Below are 26,293 nucleotides of genomic sequence, written 5' to 3'. Positions count from 1 at the left end.
CCCTTCATGGCTTCCCGACTACATTTTAAATTAGATTTCCTTGATTCATTTTCATGTTTTCCCCTTCTGATTAAGATCTTTCTGAGAAAGCATCACTGATTAAGCATCAGGTGGTTCTTTTTGATTGAAATATTTTTGTCTTTCTGGGTCTTTTGGTGCTTGGAAGGACCTTTTCCAAGAGTCATGTCCCATATAGGGGTGGGGGAGTGGGGACTAAGTAGCAAGTGGAAACCATGGAGGCCACATTTGAGTAACAGGGAAGATAGAAGGAGGGCTGTCAGGCATTTCCTATTCATAAATTCATATCTTATCAAGCTTATAAACATTGGATCATCTCAAAGCCTTGAGCTAACATTCTGTTTGCTACATTATTTTCATGGCCTTCAGAAATAGCAGGAAGGACTGAACTCAAAAAGGGGTTTGTGGATACCACGCCTGTATTTCTCATTGTCTCCAGAGCTGTTGGAAATCTTTGGTCCTCCTGTTGCCACCAAATCTCCTAGTGCTGACTAGGAAATTCCAGGTTGGCTGGTCAACTTGCTTTTTAAGCCAAGTGGGTTGCTCAACGATCTTACGTAACTGAGTTTTAACTTCCCCAGAAGTGTTAATCCAGGTGCAGCAGGTGGTGGTGGCCACAGCACAGACACCTCCTTGCTCAGTAGAAGATAATCAAGGACTGTCCTATTACCAACTTCGGCCAGAGAGTCTAAGGCTCTTTTTTGGGCAGCTATTGTCTTGGCTACTGATTCTGCAATATCTCCAAGAGTAAAGGAGAGATTTCTGATCATATTCTTGTTTACATTTACTCCTAACTGGGGAAGTATGGCCCTGCCAAAGGAAGTGAATCCTGAATCATGAAAGCCTCCTGCTAGGTCCTTTCTCATTTGACGATGTAAATACAGGGGATCTGACCAAAGAAGGTGCCTTAGTTGGTTTGTGGAAAGTTAGGAGCACAGTCAGATAACTCAAAAGGCCTTACCTTGATATGTACCGGTTGTTGAGGCATTTATAGGCCCAAGGAGAATGATAATCACCACAGACAAACATAAATCCAGTTGGGACACAAATCACTCTCACTCACTCAGGTGGCACTGTTAATAGGTAAGAGATTTTAATGATAAATCCAACAGTCTGAAAGGCAAACCCCTCCTTTTAGCAATGGCCTTGAGGAATCAGGTGAAAGTGTTCTCTTTCTAGGCCAATGGCAAAGTGAAAGAGAAAGAAGGGAGAAAGCTTCATGTTTAAACTATGAAGTCTTGATTCGGCATCAGGGGAGTAAGGAGTCAGCCTTTATGTCAGCTACTTCTTTTTCTAGTCCGTTTGATTCGGAGGTCTCTAGCATCTGTGCAGGACCAGATGTCAGATGGCGCCTTCTTCATCCGTGAGATATGTAGTCAAGGTTTAGGTCCCCAAGGTTTGGCTGCCATCTGGGTAGTGAGAAGGACCTGCTGTAGAGTCCCTTCCAAGTACATTCATGGGCAGTCTTTGTTCTTACTGATTACAAATCAAAAGTGTAAGAGAAAATTGGAAATGTTACTTTGGAGAATTGTAGCCAGATTTTTGAGGAAACTAGAATTCAGGATCCAGTCCAATTTACAAGTATATAACAAACTCAAAGACAATTAACAGGATTAGAATCTAAAGTAGACAAAGGAATAAACATAATTTCTTCTCTCTGCAAGTACCCTCATTTTTTATAATAAAACTATTTTTTTGCATTAAACTTTGCCTGATTATTTATAATAGTGAAGCAAGAATAGTGATTAACCACCTAAGCTCTTTTTAAGACTGCTTTGCTGGAATTTTGTAAGCATGGTACCAGGTTGATTTTTCCTTCATAGGATTTCATTGGCTCCATAAAGTCAAACTTCTTCGCTCAAGACTCTCATTCTATCTGAATGTATGCACATTTCTCAAATATGATATTCCAGTCAAAGCTTTGGTAATATAACCAATGTTTCTCTGTCCTGATACAAGGAGAACAGATTCTTATTGAATTTTTGCAAATAATTGTCATGAAGATTAAAATATTCACTAAGAGTTTCCAAATTCTGGAGGAATCATGTGGATAAATAAAGGTAAATGCTTTATCTTTATTGACAGAGGTGCATATCACCAAATTGTTGATAGCTTAAGAGAAAGAGAAAAAGATTTCCTAAAATCTGAAGAAGCAAAACATTAGAGAACCAAGAATGTTTTAAACAAGAAGTCATAAAAATTATAATCCTCCTCCTCAGTTCATTCAGTCTCATGTTTCCAATTCTTGTTCTGCTTGAATTCAGTTTGCCACTAGATCTGGAAATTCTTACCCAGTTCAGTTTTATTATCTTAAAGTTATCAGAGAACTGTCCTTTCCTGAATCTCTTTGAAGATGAAGTACTTTTGCAGGAACACTTGTAAAAGCATCAGAGTAAAACAATAACTGTCTGTAAATGGCCAAAAAGACTTAAAAATGGCCATGGCTAAAGGCCTGATGAGAGTTCATTATAATGCAGCCGAGAAAGAAATTTGTTTATTGTTGTGACAGATACTTTAAGGTAGTAACTAGAATTACAAGTGTTAACGTGATATAAGGACATATGAGATCTTTAGAAATTTCATGCTATTTTTGCTTATATTAATAATGTATTTCTACACAAATATATTCTAAGAAGGTTTAATATCACCTATTTGACCATACTTCCCATGTAATTCAACATACCAAATAAGTCTAATTAGTTTAACATCTCCCTCTTTATAAGGAGAACAAATCCTTTGATATGTTCCAGGGACCTTCTGTAAAAACCTAAAGTTACTTCAAGGTCAGAATACTTCCTTTAGAATTTGATTTTGGGGGAAGTTTGTCAAAAATATCAAAAGGCTGGGACACTTACAGAGGATGATAGGTCACTGTGAAATAATACTTAGGTATCGCTTTAACCAAAGTGACAAAGACTTTGCAGGAAAAGACAGAAAGTTAAACAGTTGTAAAAAGCCTTAGCTTCTTTAATATTGAAAATAATAAACTTTTTAAAAAAGTAATCAAAGACGTGATGAGGACAAAACACAACCATCTTTCTAGCAGATTACATTAAAAGTAAAGAAAAACCTTTGTTTACAATATCTTATTAAGGGCAGATCAGTAATGTAAGAAAACATTGTTCTTTTAAACAGAGGTAAAAACAAATTCTGATTTTGTACCACTGTACTTTTGATAATTAAAACTCATTTTTTTTTAAAGATTTTATTTATTTTGAGAGAGAGTGAGCACAAGCGGAGAGGAGGGGCAAAGGGAGAGGGACAAGCAGACTGTAATGAGCAGGGGGCCTGATGCAGGGCTGGATCCCAGGACTCTGAGATCATGACCTGAGCCAAAGTCAGATATCTAACCGACTGAGCCACCTAGGTGCCCCATACTAAAACTCATTTTTAAATAAATTTATTTTAATCTTAACCAGCTTGATCACACATTAAAATCTCCATTCAAAGATTCCTTTTCCAAAAACCTACAACTTTCTTTTTTACATTCAGATTTTATCCTATCTTTGTTCTTTTCAGATAACCAGCCTCTTCCCTTTTTTTTTTTTTAAGATTTTATTTATTTATTTGACAGAGAGAGAGATAGCAAGAGAGGGAACACAAGCAGGGAGATTGTGAGAGGGAGAAGCAGGCTTCCTGCTGAGCAGGGAGCCCGATGCAGGGCTCTATCCCAGGACCCTGGGATCATGACCGCGCTGAAGACTCAACTGCCGAGCCACCCAGGCACCCCGTCTCTTTCCCTTTTTAAATAACGAGCCTTACTTTTTAAAATTTTTTAATAAGATTTTATTTATTTGAGAGAGAGAGCACGAGAGGGGGAGGGGGAGAGGGAGAAGCAGACTCCCTGCTCAGCAGGGAGCCTGATGCGGGACTCGATCCTGGGACTCCAGGATCATGACTTGAGCCAAAGGAGGTCGCTTAACCAACTGAGCTACCCAGGCACCCACCAGCCTCAATTTATAACAAACTTTCCCTCAACAAAAGTGCATGTCTGGGCACCTGGGCTAAATCGGTTAAGCATCTGCCTTGGGCTCAGGTCATGATCCCAGGGTTCTGGGATCAAGTTCCACATCTGGCTCTGCTTCTCCTTCTCTGCCCCTTCTCCCTGCTTGCGTTCTCTCTCTCTCTCCCTCCCTCTCAGATAAATAAAATATTTAAAAAAAAAAGTGCATGTCTATTCCTTTCTACCTTCTTTTACCAAAAGCCCACATCCGAATTTTTTTGCATATGGAGATGTTTCCCTTATTATTTCTAGTAGCTTTAAGCACACACATTAATTAGAATTCTTACCCCTTAGCAACCTTAATTAAGAAGTAAACAATTCTGAACTGGCCTTTACATTAGCATTCTGTGAATTGGCAGACTTATAAATACTTTATGATTGCTGGAAACATGCTTTTTTCATAGAATATTTTTAAGCATGCCTAAAACATGTTTATTATTAGACTCAAATATTTTTAGTTCCTCTGTAAAATGAAGCAAAAAAACCTATATGTTCAGTAATCTATGTTTCAATATTTTATCTTATTTGGAAATGATCTGTTTAATGAATTTAGCTTAACTCATCACTTAATTTAGCCAAACTTTAAGGTTTCAGGTTACCAAAAAGATTTGGGGAGATTATTTGAAAAGTTCACCTAAAACCTTTTTATCCTACTTACGTCTGTTTAGTTTACTCATTCTTAACAATTATGTTTAGTTACCCACTAAAGCTTCATGAGACATTAGAATCAGCCATTCTTGTTGGCAAATTTTGTAACAGATACAACATGAATTTATTTGATTAGTAAAACCAGTAGAATAGAAGTTGTATGTCTACATTATATTTAATGCTGGTAACTCTGAAGACATGCCTATTTTAATGAAACCAAACTTAAGCTAGCTTTTATTTGCCACAGATTGTCCCAAAATCCTGAAAAGCATTTGGGTTACTTTCTATTATATTTTTGAAAATTTCTATGAATACTTAATTCACATTTGAGTCAGCTAAATTGAACTCTTTTACAAATTAATTTTAGTAATTCTATTGGCAGTAGAAAATGCTACATATATACAACACACGTATAGATATGCTTAAACATAAACAGACATAAACAGAGACCTCATGGTTTCTACTTTATTCATTATAAAAGTTGGATCTAAGTTTTCTGGTAGTTGGAATAAGTTAAGGCTACCGGTTCATATGGCTAAAGCTAAGTTTTAAATGACCTTTCCCCCTTTTGTTTTTCTTCTGATAAGAATTACTTCCCTGAAGTTTGTACTTTAGCATTTACAACTCGGAGGCACAAGGAAGAACGCCAAGTTACAAGCCTTTAAAGATCAATAGGGGAACCAAAAAAAAAAAAAAGATCAATAGGGGAGGTTTTGGGATTGGTAAAAAGAACTGCCTCTAGAGTCACATTTCTAGTTTTTACAAAGATTTGTAAGATAAGGATAGTTGCTCTCAATTCCTCAAAGAATTGGGTTGCAGCTTAAATGACATGATAGCTTGATCCAGCCATCCAGCTGCATTATCCTCAGCATAGAGGAGAGCACCTTAACAAAATTTCCTAGCAGGAACCAACCAGTGCCTCCAGTCTTATTTTTCTGCCTTTTTGTGTATCCACTAATCTCTGGAGTTAATCCGACTATTAAAATGTCAGAGGATTTTCTGTGAGTTTAAGAAATTATTTAACTATAGCCCTTAGTTTAGTCTTTAGTGTGGCCTTTGACCAAGAAATGAAAGATGCCTGAGGAGAATTGCCTATAGCTTCAGGTGGTCTTATTTGAAAAGGTAATTGTTTAATAGGCTCTTCAGAGTGGAAAGGCAATTCAGACAGGATTACTAGAATGAGGACTCAGAGGAAGAAAGGGGAGCAGTATGAGTATTATGTCAGTCTTATAGCCTTTTGTTTAGGTACCTCTTACATCTTCACTTTTTCATTATCCTTTTACAACAAATCTTTATTGAAAGATTTGGAACCATAGTTTTTAGACATAAAATAGGCAGGTATGCCAGGAGGTGGCTTGCTTAACTTTCTGGATTTTAAGGATCCCACTACTCAAAGTAGAAGTACAGTAAACAAAAAGAGTACTCACCAAGAAGGGTAATACCTTCACAAAAGCAGACCCCAGATAAAGTCAGAGAGCTGAACCAGAAGGAGGGAGCTTGACTCTGAGAGGAGACTCACTGAACCAAAAGGAAAAAGACAACTCACAGAAACGAAGAGTGCAAGGGGCTCAAGTGGAACCCACCAAAGAGTTGTGAGGGTCATTATTCCCTAGGGGTTCAGCTCCTTCCCAACCCACTTCTGACACCAGGTAATATCAACCTTAAATGAAACACATGGTAATTTAATTAAACAAAGATAAGTTTATTCAGGAATAACAGTGGCATTGCAAGTCAGGGCACGCAGACTATGGTGAACCATAGGCAAGTCTGAAGAGACAGAGGGGAGGCTAGCTTTTATTAGGTTCTGAGAGGAGATAGAGTTGTTTTCAACATAGCTTCATTGAAGAAGAGCAAGAGCTCAGGGTTGTGGCAGTTTCTCACTGGCTGCAAGTGGTGGGCAGTTTGTGGTTCCCGAGGCAAGTGGAAATCTTCCTCCTCCCTGTTGGTCATTTAAGTTGACATGAGCGCTACATGTATGACAATTCTCCCTTCATAGCATCCCAGCTCCATTTTAAATCAGGTTTTCTTTACTCATTTTTACAGCTACTTTTGATGGTTTTTAAAAATACATTTTCTGGGGGCACCTGGGTGGTTCAGATGGTTAAGCGTCTGCCTTTGGCTCAGGTCATGATCCCAGGCTCCTGGGATCGAGCCCTGCATTGGGCTCCCTGCTCAGCGGGGGGGCCTGCTTCTCCCCCTTCCTCTGCTTCTCCCCCTGCTCATATTCTCTCTCTCTCTGTATCTGTGTCTCAAATGAATAAATAAAAAAATCTTTAAAAATATATTTTTTTTTCTGTTTGTGAAGGTAAATGGGCCATGAGCAGATCAGTGCTAAACATGCCCTTTGCCTCATTGTCAGTACACCATCAACTGAGCCAGTGGGACTAGGCAGAAGATCTGTCGTTTTATTTATTCATAAGTTATACTTAATGATTTCATGTCATATGTACTCTATTTTTAAAGCTCGGACCATGTAGTCTCATTACCAGTTTCATCAGCTTAGCTATCTCCTTTCCTCTCTAAGAACTTTGCTTTCTCTCTCCTAACAGAGGAAGCCTCTTCCTGCACTTGGAGCAGGCTAACACTTATACCATGGATTCCATTCCCCTTGCCTCTTCGAAGAGAAGGCTTTACTCTAGTGTTAGCCTGTGTCTCTTGTGTTGTCTTCTCTATTTGATTACTTCCACTGGTAAATTACTTGCCTTAGTATCTATCACTCATCTTTTTAAAAACCTCATGGGTTTTACTTACCCACTTTAATTCACTTTTACTGCTTTATTTTTCTCTGCTGTATCATACTCCAGAAGAAGTTTTATGATCATAGTTTCCACTCACTTTCTAATTTTTATTCTCTCTTCAGTTCTTTCTAATCAGACTTTCTTCACGACACTCCACTGTAAGATTTCTTTTCAAGGTCATCAGCCTCCATCTAGTGAAAGCCAGTCTCTGTCTTCAGTCCTACTCCTTTGATACATTCATCCACATTATCTTCATCTTTTTAAAAAAAACCTCTCCTTTTCTAGGCTTCCATAGTATTGTATGAGCCTGTTTTGGAACCCCTCCCCCTCATCCCTGCCTATTTCTTTGGGTTGCCTTTGGCTTTTCTTCCCCTATCTGACCTTCAAATGTTGGGAAGGTTCCAAGGCTCTAGCCTCAGCCCTTCTCTCTTGTCTGCTTTCTGGGAGCTCTCACTGGGCCCATGGCTCCAGAATCATCTATACATTGATGATTCTCTGATTCGACCTCTGAGTTCCAAATATGGCTAGCAAGCTGTCTATAGACTTTTCCACTTGTTTGGCATCTCTTGTGTAAATCTTTAAAATGAAAACCATTAACTCTTGCCTCTCTTTTTCTGCTTAATTCTGCAACTCCCAAAGCCTGCTCTATCTTGGGAAATGTCTTTACTATACATCCATTTAAATGTATAAACCCCCCCCCCCCAAAATCTAGATACCATTCTTTATTCTTTCTCTTTCTTTCATCCACATCCAGTCCTTTAGCAAGTTCTGTCTGATCTTTTTACAAGATAATTGGCAGATCCAATTAAAAACTCAGATTCAAGCCACCAACATCTCTTACTTTGTACTGCGACAACCTCCCTAATGGTCTTTTCCCTCTGCTCTTGAACTCTCTTCAGTTTATACTTCACACAACAATTAAAATAAGATCAGTTATTACTGCAGTGCTTTAAAACCCTTCCCTTTTAGAAAGGTTTCTGTTACACTGAGAATAAATACTAGTCTTCTCTATGTTACTTTGTCTCTTTGTTTCCCTCCAGTATAATTTAAGCTTGCTGAATGTATAACTTGTTCACAGTAATTCCTCAGATGTAAAATAGTCCCTTAAAGTAGTATCTGGTGGGGAACAGACTATTGTTATAAAATCCTTCACTATATTTAGATTATAGTAAGTTTATTATTTTATATTAATGGAAATTAATTGCCCCCCAAGTGTAATTAAAACCTGTAGTGTTCAGTTTGTAACTTGTCATCCCCTTACTTAATAGCTGTTACCGTATAGTTTATGATTTGATACTTTGTATCTTCTTCTCAGGCCCTTCCAAACAACTTTGTAGGTTACACCAACAGATATTAATGCCCCTCCCCCAGCTGCTACAAAAGTTAAGTCACATGTGCAAAATTTCAGTAGGTAAACTGGAATGGTCATTCTGGTTCTTAAACCAGATGATCTTATTGATGTTATGTCCTAGGTGTGTGCTTGGTGGTGGTATGGAAGAATTACGGTAACCTTTAGGACCAGCTGCTTTTTTATTTTCTAAATTCTCTCCAGTTATGTTTTTAAGCTGTCTTTAGCTCTATGGCTGCTTTTATCAGCATTAACATAAAATATTGGCCTCTGTTGTAACCAATGTAAGTTTTGGTCAGTTATTTTTATAGTTAATAATGGTGATATTTAAAACTACTAGGTATTATATATATGTAATTAATGATAGGTTCTGTTAAGTGTGAGTTAAACTGATAGAACCAATAACTTCAGACGATTTCTTAGAAAAAAAATTGGAGACTGACACAGGGCAGGAATGCAGTCTTTTATTTTTGCTAGTAAGATCACTAAAATACAAGACAAAACAAACTTACAGTTTTTATGAAAGAAAGGACACTTAATTAAAAAAGCAGCAAGCACATAATCTCAGAACACTGCAAGGTTTAGTTCTTTAAAACAAATTTTGTTTTGTGGAAAACATCACTGCATTGATTGTCCAGGATGTCCCTCAGTTAAACCAGGGACCAGTGCTAACTGCTTGCAGCCAGGTGTGATTGGGGAGCATTGCTCTAGTCGGAAGAAACTGTAGATCCTAAATTAAAATTTGCAAGTTTCTTCTCTCATACTGTCTTTCCCCTGGTCACAATTAGTACAATCCCTTGATTCCTTTCTTTCTGTTAAACTCTGTCTCGAAGCCTGGCGCTCTGTGGAAGCTTTCAGATGATGACTTTTATCATCGGAAAATCTGAAATCCTTTCTGCCCAGAATGCACTGACCTTGTTACAGTTGCTAATGAAAACATCTCTGGAATCTTCTTGATACCTTTAACAAAGTAAATAATTACTTTAAAAAGTTTATATTCATTTCTTACTGTTTATTCTAGCAGTATACTTTCTTTGTTCTCTCTTCTACTCTCTGCTTGTCTCCACATTGAGATTACTAGCTGAAACACTAAAAACCAAGAGCCTTCCAGTAATCTGTTGTTCTCTTAGAATGAACTCTTGCTCCCCCAAAAAGATTAAGTTAACTAAATTAATTATAAATTTAAATTTATGATAAATTGGAAATTGTATCATTCTGGTACCTTTGCCTCCTTCTTTGATATTTTTAAACAGCCTAAGGAAACAAATCATTTGTCACTGCTGCCTGTGTTCTCATACCCCCCACAAAAATGTAAATGTGTACATACTTTGCTTTAGCTAATGGGAACATGTCTAGGTTTGATGGGATCAGCAGGGTTAAATTAGAGGAGGACCTGCTAGATGCGGTAAAGGAAAGGCAAAATTGATACTCATCCAACTCTCTCTCAACCTCTTACCGCTCCACTTCCACACTTCATGCAATAAATGCTATGTCCTACAATGCAGTGACCGTGGGTGCAGTCAATAGCACTACCTATTTCTTAAGCTGGAACTAAATCCTAAAAATAAAATTCAAAAGAAAAGTCATCCTAAGTTTCCTGTTTTTTGTGACTTGGAAATCTTTTATCAGTGAAAGTCTAACAGACATTTTAGTAGAGAAGTTTTAGAGTTTAAATTAACTTCTCATTGTTCTTTAGTAAATAAGAGTGAAAATCAAAGATTTTCACTGATTGAGTTAACCAAGATGCTGTTAAGTAAATCAAATAAATACATAATTCCCCATTTTTGGAGGGAAAACATCATAAGTAAAGGTCAGGGAAATGTTTAATTCCAATATAAAACCCATCCAACTGTCGTTATCAGTTCTGGTCTCTGGCAGTCTACAAGATGGTATAAGGTAGTTTGATCAAAAATAAGCAGTTTGGAAAAGTGAAAATTCTTAATCCCGTCTTGAGCTGTCTAGCTGAAATGTCCTTTTAAGGTACTGTACACATTTTTCAGTGATTTAAATTCTGTACATTTGGTCTAATGCATAAAAATGCTATCAATAGGAGCTTATGAATTGGAATCTAAAGTGTAAAGAATATGTTTTGAATAAAATAGGTATTTTCATTTGTAAATAGTGAAATTTTTCACTGAAATTTGTTTCTTTTCACTAGGTTTAAGTGGAAACCCTGCAGATATAGAGAGAAGAGAAGCAGTGTTTGGAAAGAATTTTATACCTCCTAAAAAGCCAAAAACCTTTCTTCAATTAGTATGGGAAGCATTACAAGATGTCACTTTAATTATACTAGAAATTGCAGCCATAGTATCATTGGGCCTTTCTTTTTATCAACCTCCAGAAGGGGATAATGCACGTAAGTAAATTGGGGAGGGGAAAAAAAGAAAAAGACTTTTATGTGTGATGTAAATAAGTTCAGTTCATTTGCATACTTAAAATGTAATAATAATAGCAGGTCGGCATTTACTGACCATGCTAGACACCATTCTAGTAGTGCTTTTAATAGTTCTTTAAATATACCATCTCAGATAATTTTACAGTAACCCTATGAGATAGTGTCACCTCCAAGTGAACTACAGAGGTGAAAAACGTCAAAATGTGCATACCGTGTGTTGGCAAGGAGCTAAGCTATATATATATATATATATATATACACACACACACACAATGGGGTTTATGCCATCACAGTTTTTAAGGTCTTTGAACATTATATTGAAATAATTACAGTTTTAATTTTGGGGTTTTTTTTTTTTTTAATTTTGGAAAGCATTATGAAAGCAGTATTCTATTCTCTTTCTTCATCCATTATTTTTCAATTGTGTTATTATATGCATGATTTGGATAATTGCCTTGCCATTCTAGAATTGTTTCTACTACAAAGTATCTTGACCAATGGAAAAATACATTATACATTGATATATCTACTTTAACTTGTAGCTACAAATGGTTTTTTCTCCCACCTTTTTATGTTCTTTGTTTCTTTTTTAAATTTCTTATTCTCAGGTGCCTGGGTGGCTCAGTCGGTTAAGCGGCTGCCTTCGGCTCAGGTCTTGATGCCAGGGTCCTGGGATCAAGCCCCGCATTGGGCTCCTGGCTCAGCAGGGAGCCTGCTTCTCCCCTGCCTGCATTCCCCCTGCTTGTGCTTGCTCTCTGTCTCTATCTCTCTCTCGCTTGCTCTATGTCAAAAAAAATAATAATAATAATAATTCTCTAAAAAAAAAATAAATTTCATATTCTCTTTTTAATAAATTTATTTAAAATGGATATTCTTTGACAGTACATTCTGTAACTGCTAAGAAATCCAGCTTGGGTTTTGCTTACTGTATTTAAATAACTGTAGAGTGAACCAATAGTAGTTTATATATCAGAAGAGTGATACACCAATATTTTTGTTTGTAAGAACTTTATTCTTATGCCTTTTAAGTTATGAAGAGTTTGATAAATATTTGCTAACTCTGAAAGTTGGCTTAGGCAATGATTTAAAGTAATTACATTAAAGGTATGCCTGGAGCTCATGTGAGAGTTGTTTTGTTTTTTGGGTTTTTTGTTTGTTTGCTTGAGAAAGTTGATCAGAGAATAGGTCAGTTTATCTGAAACCAGTATAGATCAGGGTTTTTCAGCAGCAGCACTGTTTACATTTTACACCAGAACCTTGTTTGTTGCCCTGATCATACCACCTTCCAGTCGAGGCAACCAAAATGCCTCCAGATATTGCCAGGTTTCTCATAGGGGGCAAAATTGCCTGTGGCTGAGAATCACTGATCTAAAGAAGAAAAAATTTAGGCAATGTTCTCGTCAACATTGAGCCAAATTATTTTTGAAACTTGTTTTTTGTTAAATAAATAATACATATTTTGCCATAGAAAGATGAGGGAAAAATGACAATTCATAGGAAATAATATTCACCCCAAATCTCATTTTTTAAGAGATTACTGCTATACCATTTTGATACGTATTCTTCCAGATTTTAAAAGTATGTTTTGTGTGGGTTACTCATGAAGGTGTTTGTGTGCATGCGTGGGTAGGCCTGAGGGTGTGTAAATGGGTGTATCTTTTTATATGACAAAGAAAGGTCATACATATACAGCTAAGTTCTGTAGTGCTCAGTTTACCCAACTAGCATTATAGAATATTGGGAATTGGTATTCTAGAATTCATTGAGTTGGCAGATTATTAATTTTTTTTAACATTTTTTACCCCAAGATTATAAGAAAGCTAAAGAAAAATATTTTCAGTGGGAATGGATTTTGTTACAAGGACAAATTTGTTTGGAACTTGGACTGCTTTCATTTGTAGGATATAGTGACAAGCCCTTTCCCAAATTTGCTTAAGGAGAATACTGGCATTAGATCCAACTGGGAAGATAACTCTAGAGTTTTTGGTGTCATAAGACACTTCAAAGAGAGTCAGTCTACTAGAAGGAGATGAAATGTTAGTGTTTGCATTTTTTTTTTTTTTAACATTTATTAGTGTACTCATGTATCTTTTCATCATGTTATGTTTTAACACTAGGTAGTAACTTGCTTAAAAGGAAATCCATTAATTGTAAACCTACAGTCCTAGAAATCTAAATTCTCAAAATTTCTTACTAGTGCTGTTTGGTGTGAAAATAAGCACTGTAACCCACACTATAAACAAATCTTTATAATACTGATCGATGGTTCTCAAACTTTTTGGTCTCGGACCCCTTTACACTCAAAGTATTAAGAACTCCAAAGAACTTTTGATCATATGAGTTATATCTGTAGATATTTACTGTATTCCTAATTAAAATCGAGAAATTTAAAAATACCATTGCTGGGCGCCTGGGTGGCTCAGATGGTTGAGCGTCTGCCTTCGGCTCAGGTCATGTTCCCAGGGTCCTGGGATCGAGTCCCGCATCGGGCTCCCTGCTGGGCGGGGAGCCTGCTTCTCCCTCTGCCTCTGCCTCTCTCTCTCTCTGACTTTCATGAATAAATAAATAAAACATTTAAAAAAATAAAAATAAAAATAAAAATACCATTGCACTTAAAAATTATAACTAAGTGCTGTGTTGTTATAATAAAAAATTATAATTACTGAAATTATTGTTAATGAGATTTTAAATGAAATAATGAAAAGAGTAGTAGTGTTCTTCATTTCCTTGTTATCTCTTTAACATAATTGAAGATAACTGGGTTCTCATCTGCTTCTGCATTTAGTGTGTTGTGTTAGCACATGTAATGTAGTCTTTGGAAAATTCCACTATACATCCCTGAAATATAAGGCAAATTACATCTTAGTATTTTTATAAACATAGTTCTGACCTTGGGGATTCCTCCTGGGATTCCTAGACAACACTTTTGAGAACTACTTCTTTATACTGTAATGTACACACTTGATGCACCATCCAAGAAATAGCTCAAGTGGAGAATTTTAAGAATGGAATATTTGCCTTGCGGCAGAGAGCAAAGACTGAATTTAGATTGTGCATCTCTCGCAGGTGTTTACAGGGGAACACTTTTGGTGAAATAGATTATTATTACTATATTTGTACTTGGACTTTACTGAAAGCATTATTAAAATACTTATATATAAATAAATATAACTGGTAAATTATAATCCTTTTGTAACTTTGATTTTGCAATTGTTTTTTCATTGTAGCTACTCTAAAAATTTATAATGATCATCAGTAGGAAAAGGATTTAATTTCTAGAAGTATTTTACTACCATCTGTTTCAAGATCGTTCTAACTTTATCTGTATAACCTAAAGTAGAACTATATATGAAATGAAATATGGCACCAACTTGTTTCATGTTCTCTTTTGAAATAGTCATCTAGTTCTAAATATGCATGTGAGATTTAAAGCTGAGAATGATATAATTGTCTCATAATTCCTTCCCCCCAATCTCTGTAGCATTGATCCTTAATTTTTTTTTTTTATTATATACCTTATTGGGAAGAAATCTGAGCATATATCTCCAAATGATGCATTTGTAAATTATATATATTTAGAGCTGTCTTCATAATGTGTATATTTATAATGTGTATATTATATTTTTATAGTGCGTAGTCTTAAACATATGTAAAAATATAAATTGAAATAAAAAGATGAGGTTTAAAATTTTGATGTTTAGTAATCATAAAATACCATTATTGATAGCATGATTGAATATACATTATTATATTTTATAATTTCGATTTAACCTTGATTTCCCTTGATTTGGGTCTGAGTTTGGTTTATTTCAGAACTTGGTTTTAATGTTTCTCATAGCTGAAAAGAAACTTAAAATGTTATGTAAATCCAAATGCAGGAAGTGTACTCACTAATGGTATTTATTTTCACTCTCATCCACCAGTTACATAAACGTCTCTGTTGACATATGACTGGTAAATTCCATCTTCTGCTTTCAATCTGTTGTTCTTGTACACTCTTATAACGTATTGCATTTTTACATTTTTAACCAAAACCCATTGAAATGCTTCATTTGGAAGATAATATTTTAGCTGCATTTCAAGTTGGTAAAAGTGGTCAACATGGTATTTGAACCTTCATCTGTTCTTGAGTCCAGACTTGCTCAACCTAATTCAGAGGAGAAACTGTCCTACTGCTTCTACTGTTTAGAACATTGTAAACCATAAATTCATTTAACTAGTTACTGTGTACAATGATACGTGGTCATTTCTTCAGTTCAAATGTAATTCAAAGAGAAGTTTTAATATTTGGATGGGAAAGCCAGCACTTTCGATGGGTTGTCCTGCTATCTCCTTTGGAGAACATGCTTTTGTACCCATTGATGGCTGAATCCTGTTGATGGTCCTTGGGATTTTTTTTTTTTTTTTAATCATTCACATCATCCCTTCCATTTCACCACCACCAGTTGATTTTATTACAATCTTCTGTGTTCTCTCTTTTCCTCTGTCCCACATACCTCTCCTGGATTAATCTTTATTCAGCATCTTCATACTTCATATCTTTGGTTCGTGCTCTCTATTCTGGAATATGCTTTAATCTTCTAGTATCATTCATTTACTCCTTCTTTTTTTTTTGAATAATCTTTTTCCTGCTTTACCTGTCCTAAGAGAACCATTGACTTTTCAGACTTTTCAGCTCCACCCTCGGTAAGAAAGAACTTTATATAGGAATATGTAGAAGAACATATCCCTTCATGTGAATTTATAAATAACCAACGTAAACTTGTAAGAAACAATGCTTACCTTTACTACGTGTATATCCCTTTTATTTTGTTAATGTTTCATTTTTCAAAATGCTGGTCATGGGCCACTGAATTGATTTTAGACTGACAGATTATAGCCCAAAGTATAAACAGCACCGTTCCATTGTTCTTTCTTCAATATTGTTGACCTTCAGTTTTGAGCTTTTGAGGTTCTTTCTTCCCTCATTCTTATGTAAACTTTTTTGTGCCATAGAGCCTTTGTACTGATTTTAATCTTTCCCTGGAATGCTCTTCCTGGAATGCCCTAAAGCAATTATTTGGTAGTTCCCTTTTTATCATTTGGCTCCTAGCCCAAACATCGTGGACACCTCAGAGGGGCCTTGATAGCACATCACCATCCTTTATTTTCTCTATGCCATTTACTATATCTGAAATTAATTATTTTATTATCTGAATTCTTCATACACCATCTGCACCTACCAATCTGAGTATGGGTTTCATGCGAAGAGAGAGCTTGTGTGTCTTATTTACTGCTATATCCCCAGCTCCTAAAGTAGTGTCTGGCACCTAGAGTAGGTGCCCAAATAGTTGGATTAATGAGTATCACTTGGCTTACCTTTTCATGTTATGGAAACCAAATTTTGCTTGTACTTCTGTAAAATTGATTAAATAAGTATGATTCATGGGTAGCACATAGTATTTAAGTTTTCATTTATATCTTGTCTAACGTGTAATAATTAATAGCATTAACGATTGGTCCAGTGCAAAGGAATTCTCAACCACTGCTTTACCTACTTTAAAGTGTTCTCTCATTTAATCCTCACAACTCTGGTGGAGTAGGTGGTGGTATGCTAATTTGACAGATTAAGAAATGGAGTCTCACTAATAAGTAAGTTGCCTTGAGGCTGAGATTTCATCTTCCCTGGTGTCCTTACTCTTAACTAGAACCCTAGACTGCCTCCCCATCCTGAGGGAACTTGACGTAGTAAGCATTCTTATCATTATGGAATGGTTTGGGTTCAGTAACGTATTTAGAGTAAAATTAACAAGGTATGTAAACACCATAATTAACTTATCGAATGTCTATTGTCATCAGTTCAGAATCTTTTTTCTTTTTCTTTTTCTTTTTTTTTTTTGATAAGCATTTTCTTTCTTTCCATATAGTTTGTGGAGAAGTTTCTGTTGGAGAGGAAGAAGGTGAAGGAGAAACTGGTTGGATTGAAGGCGCTGCAATCCTCTTGTCAGTAGTGTGTGTGGTATTAGTAACAGCTTTCAATGACTGGAGTAAGGAAAAACAGTTTAGAGGTTTGCAGAGTCGAATTGAACAAGAACAGAAGTTCACAGTCATCAGGGGTGGTCAGGTCATTCAGATCCCTGTAGCTGACATTACTGTTGGAGATATTGCTCAGGTGAAATATGGTAAGTAAAAAACGAGCAATACCTCTTAACACTAGAGGTAAAGTTACTGTAATCTTGTTTATAATTTAGCATACCATTGCTTTTTGTTTTAGGTGATCTTCTTCCAGCTGATGGCATACTGATTCAAGGCAATGATCTTAAAATTGATGAAAGCTCATTGACTGGTGAATCTGATCATGTTAAGAAGTCTTTAGATAAGGATCCCTTACTTCTATCAGGTATGAACTTCTTTCTTATCTTTGCACTTTTTTCTCTTCCACAACTATATACTGTTGTCAGCAAACATAGTTTCCCTAACAGCCTACAATGTGAAGGATTCTGTATTTTATGTTAGCTTCTACCCTTATAATCCTTAGGGACCTTTTTTTTTTTTTTAAGTTGGCAGAGATATTAGAGATCTTTGAATCCAGAGCCCTATTTTACAAATGAGGAGCCTAAGTCAAAAAAAAAACAAAAACAAAAACACAAAAAAACCAAGAGTTTTTGAGTCAGTATTAGTGTAATGATAAAACTAAAATATAAGCCTAATGATTTCTACTTTTCTATTTTTCTGTCTTAACGTTTATTCTTAAGGCCTATTGATATATAAAATTAAAGAATGATTGCTTTTAAAGCAAATTAATGAATTCCCTATGATGAACTACCAAGGAGAGGTTTTTAGGTTTTTTTGTTTGTTTTTGTCTTTAAGAACTGATAAAATCCTTAAAATTTACTAATCCGACTCCTTCATTTAACTGCTGAGGAATAAATCTGAGACATAAATTATTTATCAAAGATTACATGACTAATCAACAGTAGGCCTGGCAGTGGCACCACATCTACTGGGGAGCATTGAATTTGCACGTAGGTGAGACATGTTCTGAGAACAAAGAACAGGATTTGTACAGGTGAGGGTACTGTTTGAAATGGGGAGGTAGCCGTCTACCTGGGAGGCTCTTGTAACAGTAACTGGTAGCTTGACCTGAGGTGAATCGGAAATGAAAGGGACGAGATGGTGGGAAAATACTGCGCGGCCTTCTAAAATGCTGAATGAGAAGAAGCCAGAATACCACAACTTGATTCCAACAGCACTGCCAGTACTTTACGTTTGATTTTCAGGTTTTTACTCTTAATTTTCTAGGATTCTTTATAGAATTTACAAAATTGCCTCTAAGACCGTTGTTTACATATGTTTGTTAGACTTAATTATACCAGAGTTTGGAGCAAGCAGAATGTTGCCTTTTTGTCTTCTATTACCATTTTCAGATGTTAATGGAATGCTAACATTTTATACATTGTAAGGAGATTTATGCTGATTTAACTATAATAACATGGTGGCTGTAATTGTTCAGTTCTTCTCTCTAAACTTTATATTTTAATTGAACATGGTTTTACTGAAACCAAAGTCAAACCTGTGACAAGTTAAGTCAGAGTCACAACTTTTGGGCATATACTTCAGCCTAACTATTAACCTTTTTAAGATTTAATATGTGCCTAAAAAGCTTATTGCAAAACCACTAAAAATCAGAGTAATTACATAAGCACCATTATTAAAGGGTAGAGGTCCCAATTACAATACAGACTTATTTCTTCAGAAAAATCTTGGGATTTGTATACCTTTAAAATTTTGCACTACCAAGAACATCCTATTTGGTTTTTTCTTTACATGGGTATACTTGTAATTCATTCTAAGTAGACATATCTTAGATATAGAAATATGATGTATTTAAGTACAACGTATACTTACTTTACTTATTCCTTGCCATAGTTTTGAGAAACTGTAATTGTTAACCAGATAAAATCTATAGTCTTTCCAAGGAGGGGAAGGCAATCTAATTATATCTTAACCACCATAGGCTGTCTGGGCCATGGTATTTGGCAAACTGAGGTGGTATTCTCTTGCCTTTTTGCCATATATACTGCAGGGACTTTTATGTGCATCTAGCTTATTTACAAAGTCCTTAGCTCTTCAGGTTGATGTCCTTTAACTGAACTTTGGTCCTTTTCTATTTTAACAGAGATTGCTAGTAAGCTTTATGTAGACTCAGGTCCCTGACACATCAAGTGTACCGCAAGAACTCTGTAAATTTTCCATGGTTAAGAAAAGACTGAAATAACTTTGCCGAGTCTCTTATCGTAATGTGGGTGGGAAAGTTTTTCTGCATTTATTTCCCTATTCCAAAAATGTACTAAAAAACATAAAATGCATTTATTTTTAAATGTATTCTCATGATGCCTTTTCTCACTGCTGTTCTTGGCTTTTTAAATTTAGATTTTTAAAAGCAGTTATTCAGTTAGCAGTGGGGATATGACCAGAACAAAAACTGTTTACTTTGCCTGAGCACATTAACCGCCAGCATCTGATTACCTGTGGTAAGGAGGAATAGAACGTAAAAAAATGGAAATCTACCAAAAGCCAGAATTGTTAAAAGAAATTGCCTTTTACATGTAGAAGTTGCTCAATAAATATTGTTTCACTATCCTGAATTTCATTTCTTGTTTTCTTTGCCTTTTCACTGACAGAAGGGCTAATATTAGTGAAATATTCAGAATATAGATTTTTAAAAGCAAGAAAATCAGGGGCACCTGGGTGGTTCAGTTGGTTAAGCATCCGTCTCTTGATCTCAGCTCAGGTCTTGATCTCAGGGTCATGAGTTCAGGCTCCGTGTTGGGCTCCATTCTGGGGCTGGGACCTACTTAACAACAACAACAACAAAATAAAAATAAAAGCAAGAAAATCAAAGGCCTCAAATATTCACATTGGATAAGTTCCCCAGTAATTAGTAGACAAATGTTAAGTTTTTAACTACTGGAATAAGTACATATGCTTTATGACTTTATTTAGCAAATAACCTTTGTGTATTGATTTGATAGATAAGACGGTGGTAGGGGCAACAGAACCTGTCCCCCATATGGTTGTAAACTAGGAGATCAAATAAACGTGATAATGGTAAAGAAGACTTTATTGAGAGTTTAGAAAAAAGAGTTGCTTTTGAAAGCCACTTAAAATTCACAAAAATACTACAGTGGAGAAATGGGAAGCCTTTTAATTAGGAAAGGTGCAGAGATGTGGATGTACAAGTTGGAGAATGGTCAGCAAACTTGTCGGCATTGTATTAAAAGAAGAATATGCCCCTTGCCCCCTCACCAAGCTGGATTGAATCTTTGTCTTGACACTTAATTGTTGCGTAACCTTGGGCAAATGTTTAGAAAATAAGAAAAAATAATGCCTACCAACTTGCAAGATTGTTGTAAGGGACAGTCAGAATACAATCAGCGTTCCCATTTCTGTACCATAGCTCTCTGTCATGGAATTTTATGTTAGAGAAGTGGATGAAAAGTTTGAAGGGTTGGTTGATCTCAAGGTGAAGACTTTGGACTTAATCCATTAAGCAGTGTAGAATCAGAGGTTTTTGAGCCATGAGATGCTTGTGAGAAAATTCACATTTTAGGAAGATTAAAACTGATGTAGGACAAACTGGAAAGACAGACTAGCTAGGAGGCTGTTGCAGTGATCTAGGTTGGCTGGGATAAAAGCTGGTTTAGGTAGAGATTTGGGTTTGGGTGTGGTAAATGGGGCATTTGGTTATAAAGAACATTCTTTTTTTTAAGCAATGTGTTTCTCAGAAATGTCAATAATGATGATGATAATAAAATTAATGTGCATTCTTTGAACCCCTCCCAAATTCCAGGCAGTGTGCAAAGGCACTTTACATTTGTACCTTTATTTGAGTCTCATTGTTTTTATTAAAGGTAGGTACTGTTATCCTCATTTTATGGGTGAGGAGTTGAGATGTGATAATTTGCCCAATATGGCATGGTAAATGGCATGCGCTTTGAATTCAGTTGAGATGGATTACAGAGTTAAAACCTTCAGCATAAGAATTTAGGTTATTTAATGTCTTACTGAATTTATCTTATTAAGTACTGGATATTAAAGACAATATGACTAAGTTTGAAATTTGAAGGTAGGAGGAAAAAAGCCATAACAATTTTAAAAAACAGATTTTCTGTTGCTATAGGTACTCATGTAATGGAAGGCTCTGGAAGAATGGTCGTTACTGCTGTAGGTGTTAATTCTCAAACTGGAATTATCTTTACCTTACTTGGAGCCGGAGGTGAAGAGGAAGAAAAGAAAGATGAAAAGAAAAAGGAAAAGAAAAGTAAGATCAGCAATTTTCTCTGAGAATGGGTATTTGGAAATACAGCACCTGGTTGTAAGAACTGGCACAGAAAAATACACTTCTTTTATGAGGTTCTGATATGAAACGTTCTACAAAAAGTTAATATAGTACTCTCAAGTGGTAGAATTAATGGAGTCCCTTCCCTTTCCCCATTTTTCTTGTAGACATCACAGTCCATCAAGGGCCTTTAGTGCATACATCAATCCCTTTTACTTAGCCAGACAAATTCAGCATCTCCTTGAACACCTGCGTTAGCTTGCTTTATTCTGTTTAGTTTTAGCATCTTTCTGTTACCTGACCAGCAAAATGAATTAAACTCTCACTTCCGATTTGCTTATCTCTTCTGCTTCTTCAGTGGTAGCTTTCTTTGTCAGTCATATCACATTTTGGTCTCATTGAGCTTTTAATCTATTTCATGTTTTCTACTATTCACATTTCCCCGTCTGTACTTAAGTAGTGGGTTTCTGGACATGAAGACTTTACGTTGACACCCATTCTGTTTATTACATTTAGCCCAAAGTATTAGATACCAAGATTTTAGAAATTTGATCTTGACCCATTGTACCTGCTGTCCCTACAAGTTGAGCTATCCTCAGCAAAAATTGATAACCATAGTTTAGCCACAAGGATCTTACCAGAACTGTCATAGGTAGGTAGGGAGACTGCTCAGAATTACTTAGCTTGGAGGCATGTTACTTTTTTTAAGATTTATTTATTTATTTGGGCAGGGGAGACAGCGAGCGAGGGAACACAAGCAGGGGGAGTGGCAGAGGCAGAAGAGCAGGGAGCCCAATGCGGGGCTCGATCCCAGGACCCCGGGAAGTCCCTCAATGACTGAGCCACCCAGGTGCCCCTGGCTTGTTACTCTTTTTAAAAAAGCCTTCCCCACCCTGCTTCTAAGTATCTGCTATGTCACCCTTTTCTCGTGCTCAGGTTGGCACCTCCAGAGTTCTTTCTCTTTAGGGTGACAGCAGTTTACTGTGGTTTAACCACTTGGATTTACTTAATTTTACTTAGGAGAGTAAGCCCCTATTTCTCTCCTACACATACGTATTTTGAGATCTTCTAAAATAAAAACCTTCCTAAAATCTTGGTTTGCTGTAACTACAACCATGTTTTTAATATTTGGATGTTTTATTATTTGGGGTTTTGTCTTCAGTTGCAAAATTTTTAGTTTAAACAAAAATGTATTCGAACAGTTCTGACTGCAAGTTGAAGGTAGCAAGACCCCCATTCTAAGTTCTCCTGTTCCAGTCCTTACAGTAGCCCTCCACGTGCCTCCTTAGGTTTCTTAAGGTGGAGTGGAAGGCAACTTGAAAACCAGTAATAATGATACCACTTACTGAATGCTATGTGCATTATCTCCTTAATCCTTAAAACCCTAGGACATAAAGATGAGTAACCTGAGGCTTACGGAGATTATGTACTTGCTCCAGGTCAAAGATCTAGTAAGTGGCAGATCAGACCTGCTTGTTTAGCTCAAGAGTCTGTGCGCTTAACCATACACTGCGCTGCATTCTAATTTATAGGAGTCTAAGGTCAATGGACCCTATTTACTTATTTTTGTAAGGGAAGTTTGCATCATGACTTTATTCTTGTTGACCCCACAGTGTCTTTTCTAACAAGCACTATTTTTTCTAAGATCTTATACCTCTGTTTTTATTAATCCAGTCAAAAATATTCCCAGGAATGAACATCTAACTCATTGTCTATCATTTTTGATTCTTGGGGTTGTGTTTTTGTTTTGTTTTGTTTTTCTTCCTAGATTGGGGCATTTTCCATCTGTGGACTCCAGCCCTTCTCTCATTCCCTTCACTGCTTTGGCCGTTACCCAGAAGCAGTTCAGGGTAATCTTTCTCATTTCCTTCCTAGTCTAGAATGTAGCTGTCTGGTTCCTCTGAAGTCAGATCCTATTGAAAGTAGCTAGATAGTCTCTTCCTTTCTCGTCATCTATCTTGAACATCTGTTCCTTCTTGACTCTGTTCCATGTTTCCCAGTTTGAAGATAGCTCTTCGAGATAGAGAAGGTGGAAGAAGGATTGGCTCTGCTTCCTCTTTCTCATTTTCAGTATTACACTGCCTGCTCCAGACAATAGACTCAGTCCCTCCTTGATTACTTTATTGCTTTAGACATTCCCATCTTTGTTTTCTCCAAATTGAAAACTAATTTGGTGAATTATCTTAACTGGTAGTCCTACTGGCCCGTTCTTTACATTCATATTCTAATTTTACTGGCTTGCCTCTCCTGTCTTCCCAACATCCTGTGTGCCTGTTGTCTTCGTGACATTTCTCCATTCTTAGAATTACATGTGTATTTAGTTTGAGAACCTCTTGTACCATATTTGGGTTCATTACAGCATATGCAGGAGTAAAGTCTTGTGGAGAAATCAAACAAATACTGATGCCCCAAATTATTTTGGAGTATTTCCCCTGGTGAAGACCTAGGGAATGATTGACCCAGCAGGTCATTACAAGCCAAATGCTTTCTAATCTATACAAGCACACACCACTGTGTAACAATTCTGTTATAGAAATGTGAACTACCTCTGCATAATTTAGCATGGCTGTCTTTATTTCTTTTGGAAAGCTTTAATTCCCATTTTGTTCCTACAGATAAGAAACAAGATGGAGCTATTGAGAATCGCAACAAAGGTAAGTTCACAAGGATAAAAAGTACAGTTAGCTTGTTTTCATTATATCCAAAAATGCATCTACTGTGTACTGTATTCATCCAAAAGTAGGATACATGTAGCAAGGGAAATCAACAGTTTATGTTAACTTGGGTTAACCTCTCTTCCTGCTAGTGCCTTAGTCATGCTGCCTTTACAATGGCAATAAGATTTTTAACTATGATTTGTGGTAGTAAGCTAAGAAAAATCCAGATGTAGGTAACTTTCAACTTCAGCACTTGAACTGTTTTAACATTGGTTACTATATCATTGCTAGGAAAAATGTGTAAGAAACAAAGTATACAACTTAAATGGTTTTTTGCATTTATTTAGGTCTGTAAACATATGTACATTTTTCTATATGGTTTACACATAATGTTCTATTATGGTCATAAGTGGGAGGGATTTATAGTGTTTGGAAATGAATCTTACCAAACACAACATGGGGGAAGAGAAGTGATTTGGTATTAGTTCTTAGTTTAAGGATCCCATGTTTCTTCTTCTGCCTCATCCCTGTTACCTGGCACAACATTCTCAAATGTCTGGTTTGAAGATTCACAACCTAATGTCACTATTGTCTTATTTTCTCTGGCTAGACATAGACCCATGCACACACAAAGCTGAATGTTTAAAGCTTTTCTAGTTTCTATAAGAAACTGATTTGTTTCAAAAATTGTTTCAAAATATTAATAGTTTTGTGTGCCTTTAAAAATGTAGTGAGGTTTTATTTGCTCTTACACATAGCAAAAGCCCAGGATGGTGCAGCCATGGAAATGCAGCCTTTGAAGAGTGAAGAAGGTGGAGATGGTGATGAAAAAGACAAAAAGAAAGCAAATTTGCCAAAAAAGGAAAAATCTGTCTTACAAGGGAAACTTACAAAGCTGGCTGTTCAGATTGGCAAAGCAGGTATGATATACAGAAGAAAATAAGGTTTTGCTTTTAAAATATGCTAACCTTCTGCTTGAAAATGGTCTTTTGACCCACTTAAGGCTGCAAATTGTTGCTTTGTGAGTGGAAGGGGGTTTAAAAATATTTTCCGTTTTATCCACAGTATACCAGGTCTTTGAGTTATTGCAGATCATCATGATACCGTTGCAGCTTAGGGACTCTAATCCCCAGTATACGTGGTAGGAACTAACTAATAAGTGGTCAGGTTAGGATTAGTGCCAAAGACTGCCCAATTCACAAGCCCATACGCTCATCTCTGAATTTCTCAGGATTTCTGGGACCAGTAGAGAGTGCTAGCAGTGTGGGTACTCAGAGCAGATTACCCACTATATTTTATTTTATTTTTTCAAAAGAAAGATTGATTGATTGAGAGATGGAGAGAGAATGTATGTGAGTGAGGGGAGGGGTAGAGGGAGAGGAGGAGGAAGGGAATCCTCAAGCAGACTCCCTGCTGAACGCAGAGCCTGATGCAGGGCTCAGTCTCAGGACCCTGAGATCATGACTTGAGCCAAAGTCAAGTGCCAGACACTTAATCAACTATAAGCCACCCAGGTGCCCCCCAACTATATTTTAATAAAAAGAAATTTCACCACACATTTTGCTCATCTTTTTACTGACTATGAAGAAAATTAGGTATATGTTTTTCTAAAAATTATCATTTACTTAAATTGAAATGCTTAGTTGGAGCACCATCCTGGTGAGGCCGAAGTTACTAAATTGCTATCCTCACTAGAAAACACCTGTTAATAAAACTACTCTAGGGTGGAGAAAAGAAGCAGAAGCAGAGCTCTTAGCTAAAAACAGAGCATGCCCTCCAGTAGTATCATCCATGTAAAAGAACACTTGGATAAATCAGCATATACTATTAAAATCGCTTAAATTATGTAATTCTACTTCTTAGGAGTATGTTGGAAAAAGTGAGGTTTTGCTTCTGTTCTGAGTAAGTTTATCCAATAGCAAATATTCGCTTTTTGTAACATATAGCCAAAGGGTAATACTGCCTCAGTGTTGGGGAAAAGGGTGGATTTAAGATGGTTAGATTATTAGGTGCAGATATGTGAATTTGTCTTATTTTTTAGTACTCATTTGTAATAGGCTAACAAGTAAACAAAACAGGTAAATGGTTTGTAAAACATGAAGCACTAAGGATAGATGAAAAAACAATTGAGAAAATTAATTTTTTTAATAAAAGACATAGGGTTG

General features: G+C 36.3%; 1 protein-coding gene across 5 annotated transcripts in view; it reads left to right on the top strand.

Annotated features, from left to right (window-relative positions):
* The window catches only part of ATP2B1 (ATPase plasma membrane Ca2+ transporting 1), a 126,018-nt gene that overhangs the window by 63,769 nt on the left and 35,956 nt on the right, over positions 1-26,293 (top strand). For all 5 annotated transcript variants that reach the window (XM_032416480.1, XM_032416482.1, XM_032416484.1 and 2 more), the window contains exons 3-8: positions 10,914-11,111; positions 17,057-17,311; positions 17,404-17,529; positions 21,313-21,453; positions 24,087-24,125; positions 24,887-25,048. In XM_032416480.1, coding sequence (XP_032272371.1) covers positions 10,914-11,111; positions 17,057-17,311; positions 17,404-17,529; positions 21,313-21,453; positions 24,087-24,125; positions 24,887-25,048 — 921 coding nt within the window. The remainder of the gene's footprint in view (positions 1-10,913; positions 11,112-17,056; positions 17,312-17,403; positions 17,530-21,312; positions 21,454-24,086; positions 24,126-24,886; positions 25,049-26,293) is intronic.

The sequence above is a fragment of the Phoca vitulina genome, unplaced genomic scaffold (genome assembly GCF_004348235.1).
Source record: "Phoca vitulina isolate PV1807 unplaced genomic scaffold, GSC_HSeal_1.0 scaffold19, whole genome shotgun sequence".
Lineage (NCBI taxonomy): Eukaryota > Metazoa > Chordata > Mammalia > Carnivora > Phocidae > Phoca > Phoca vitulina.
Note: the sequence above shows the minus strand (reverse complement) of the source record. Positions and strands in the feature narration are given on the sequence as shown.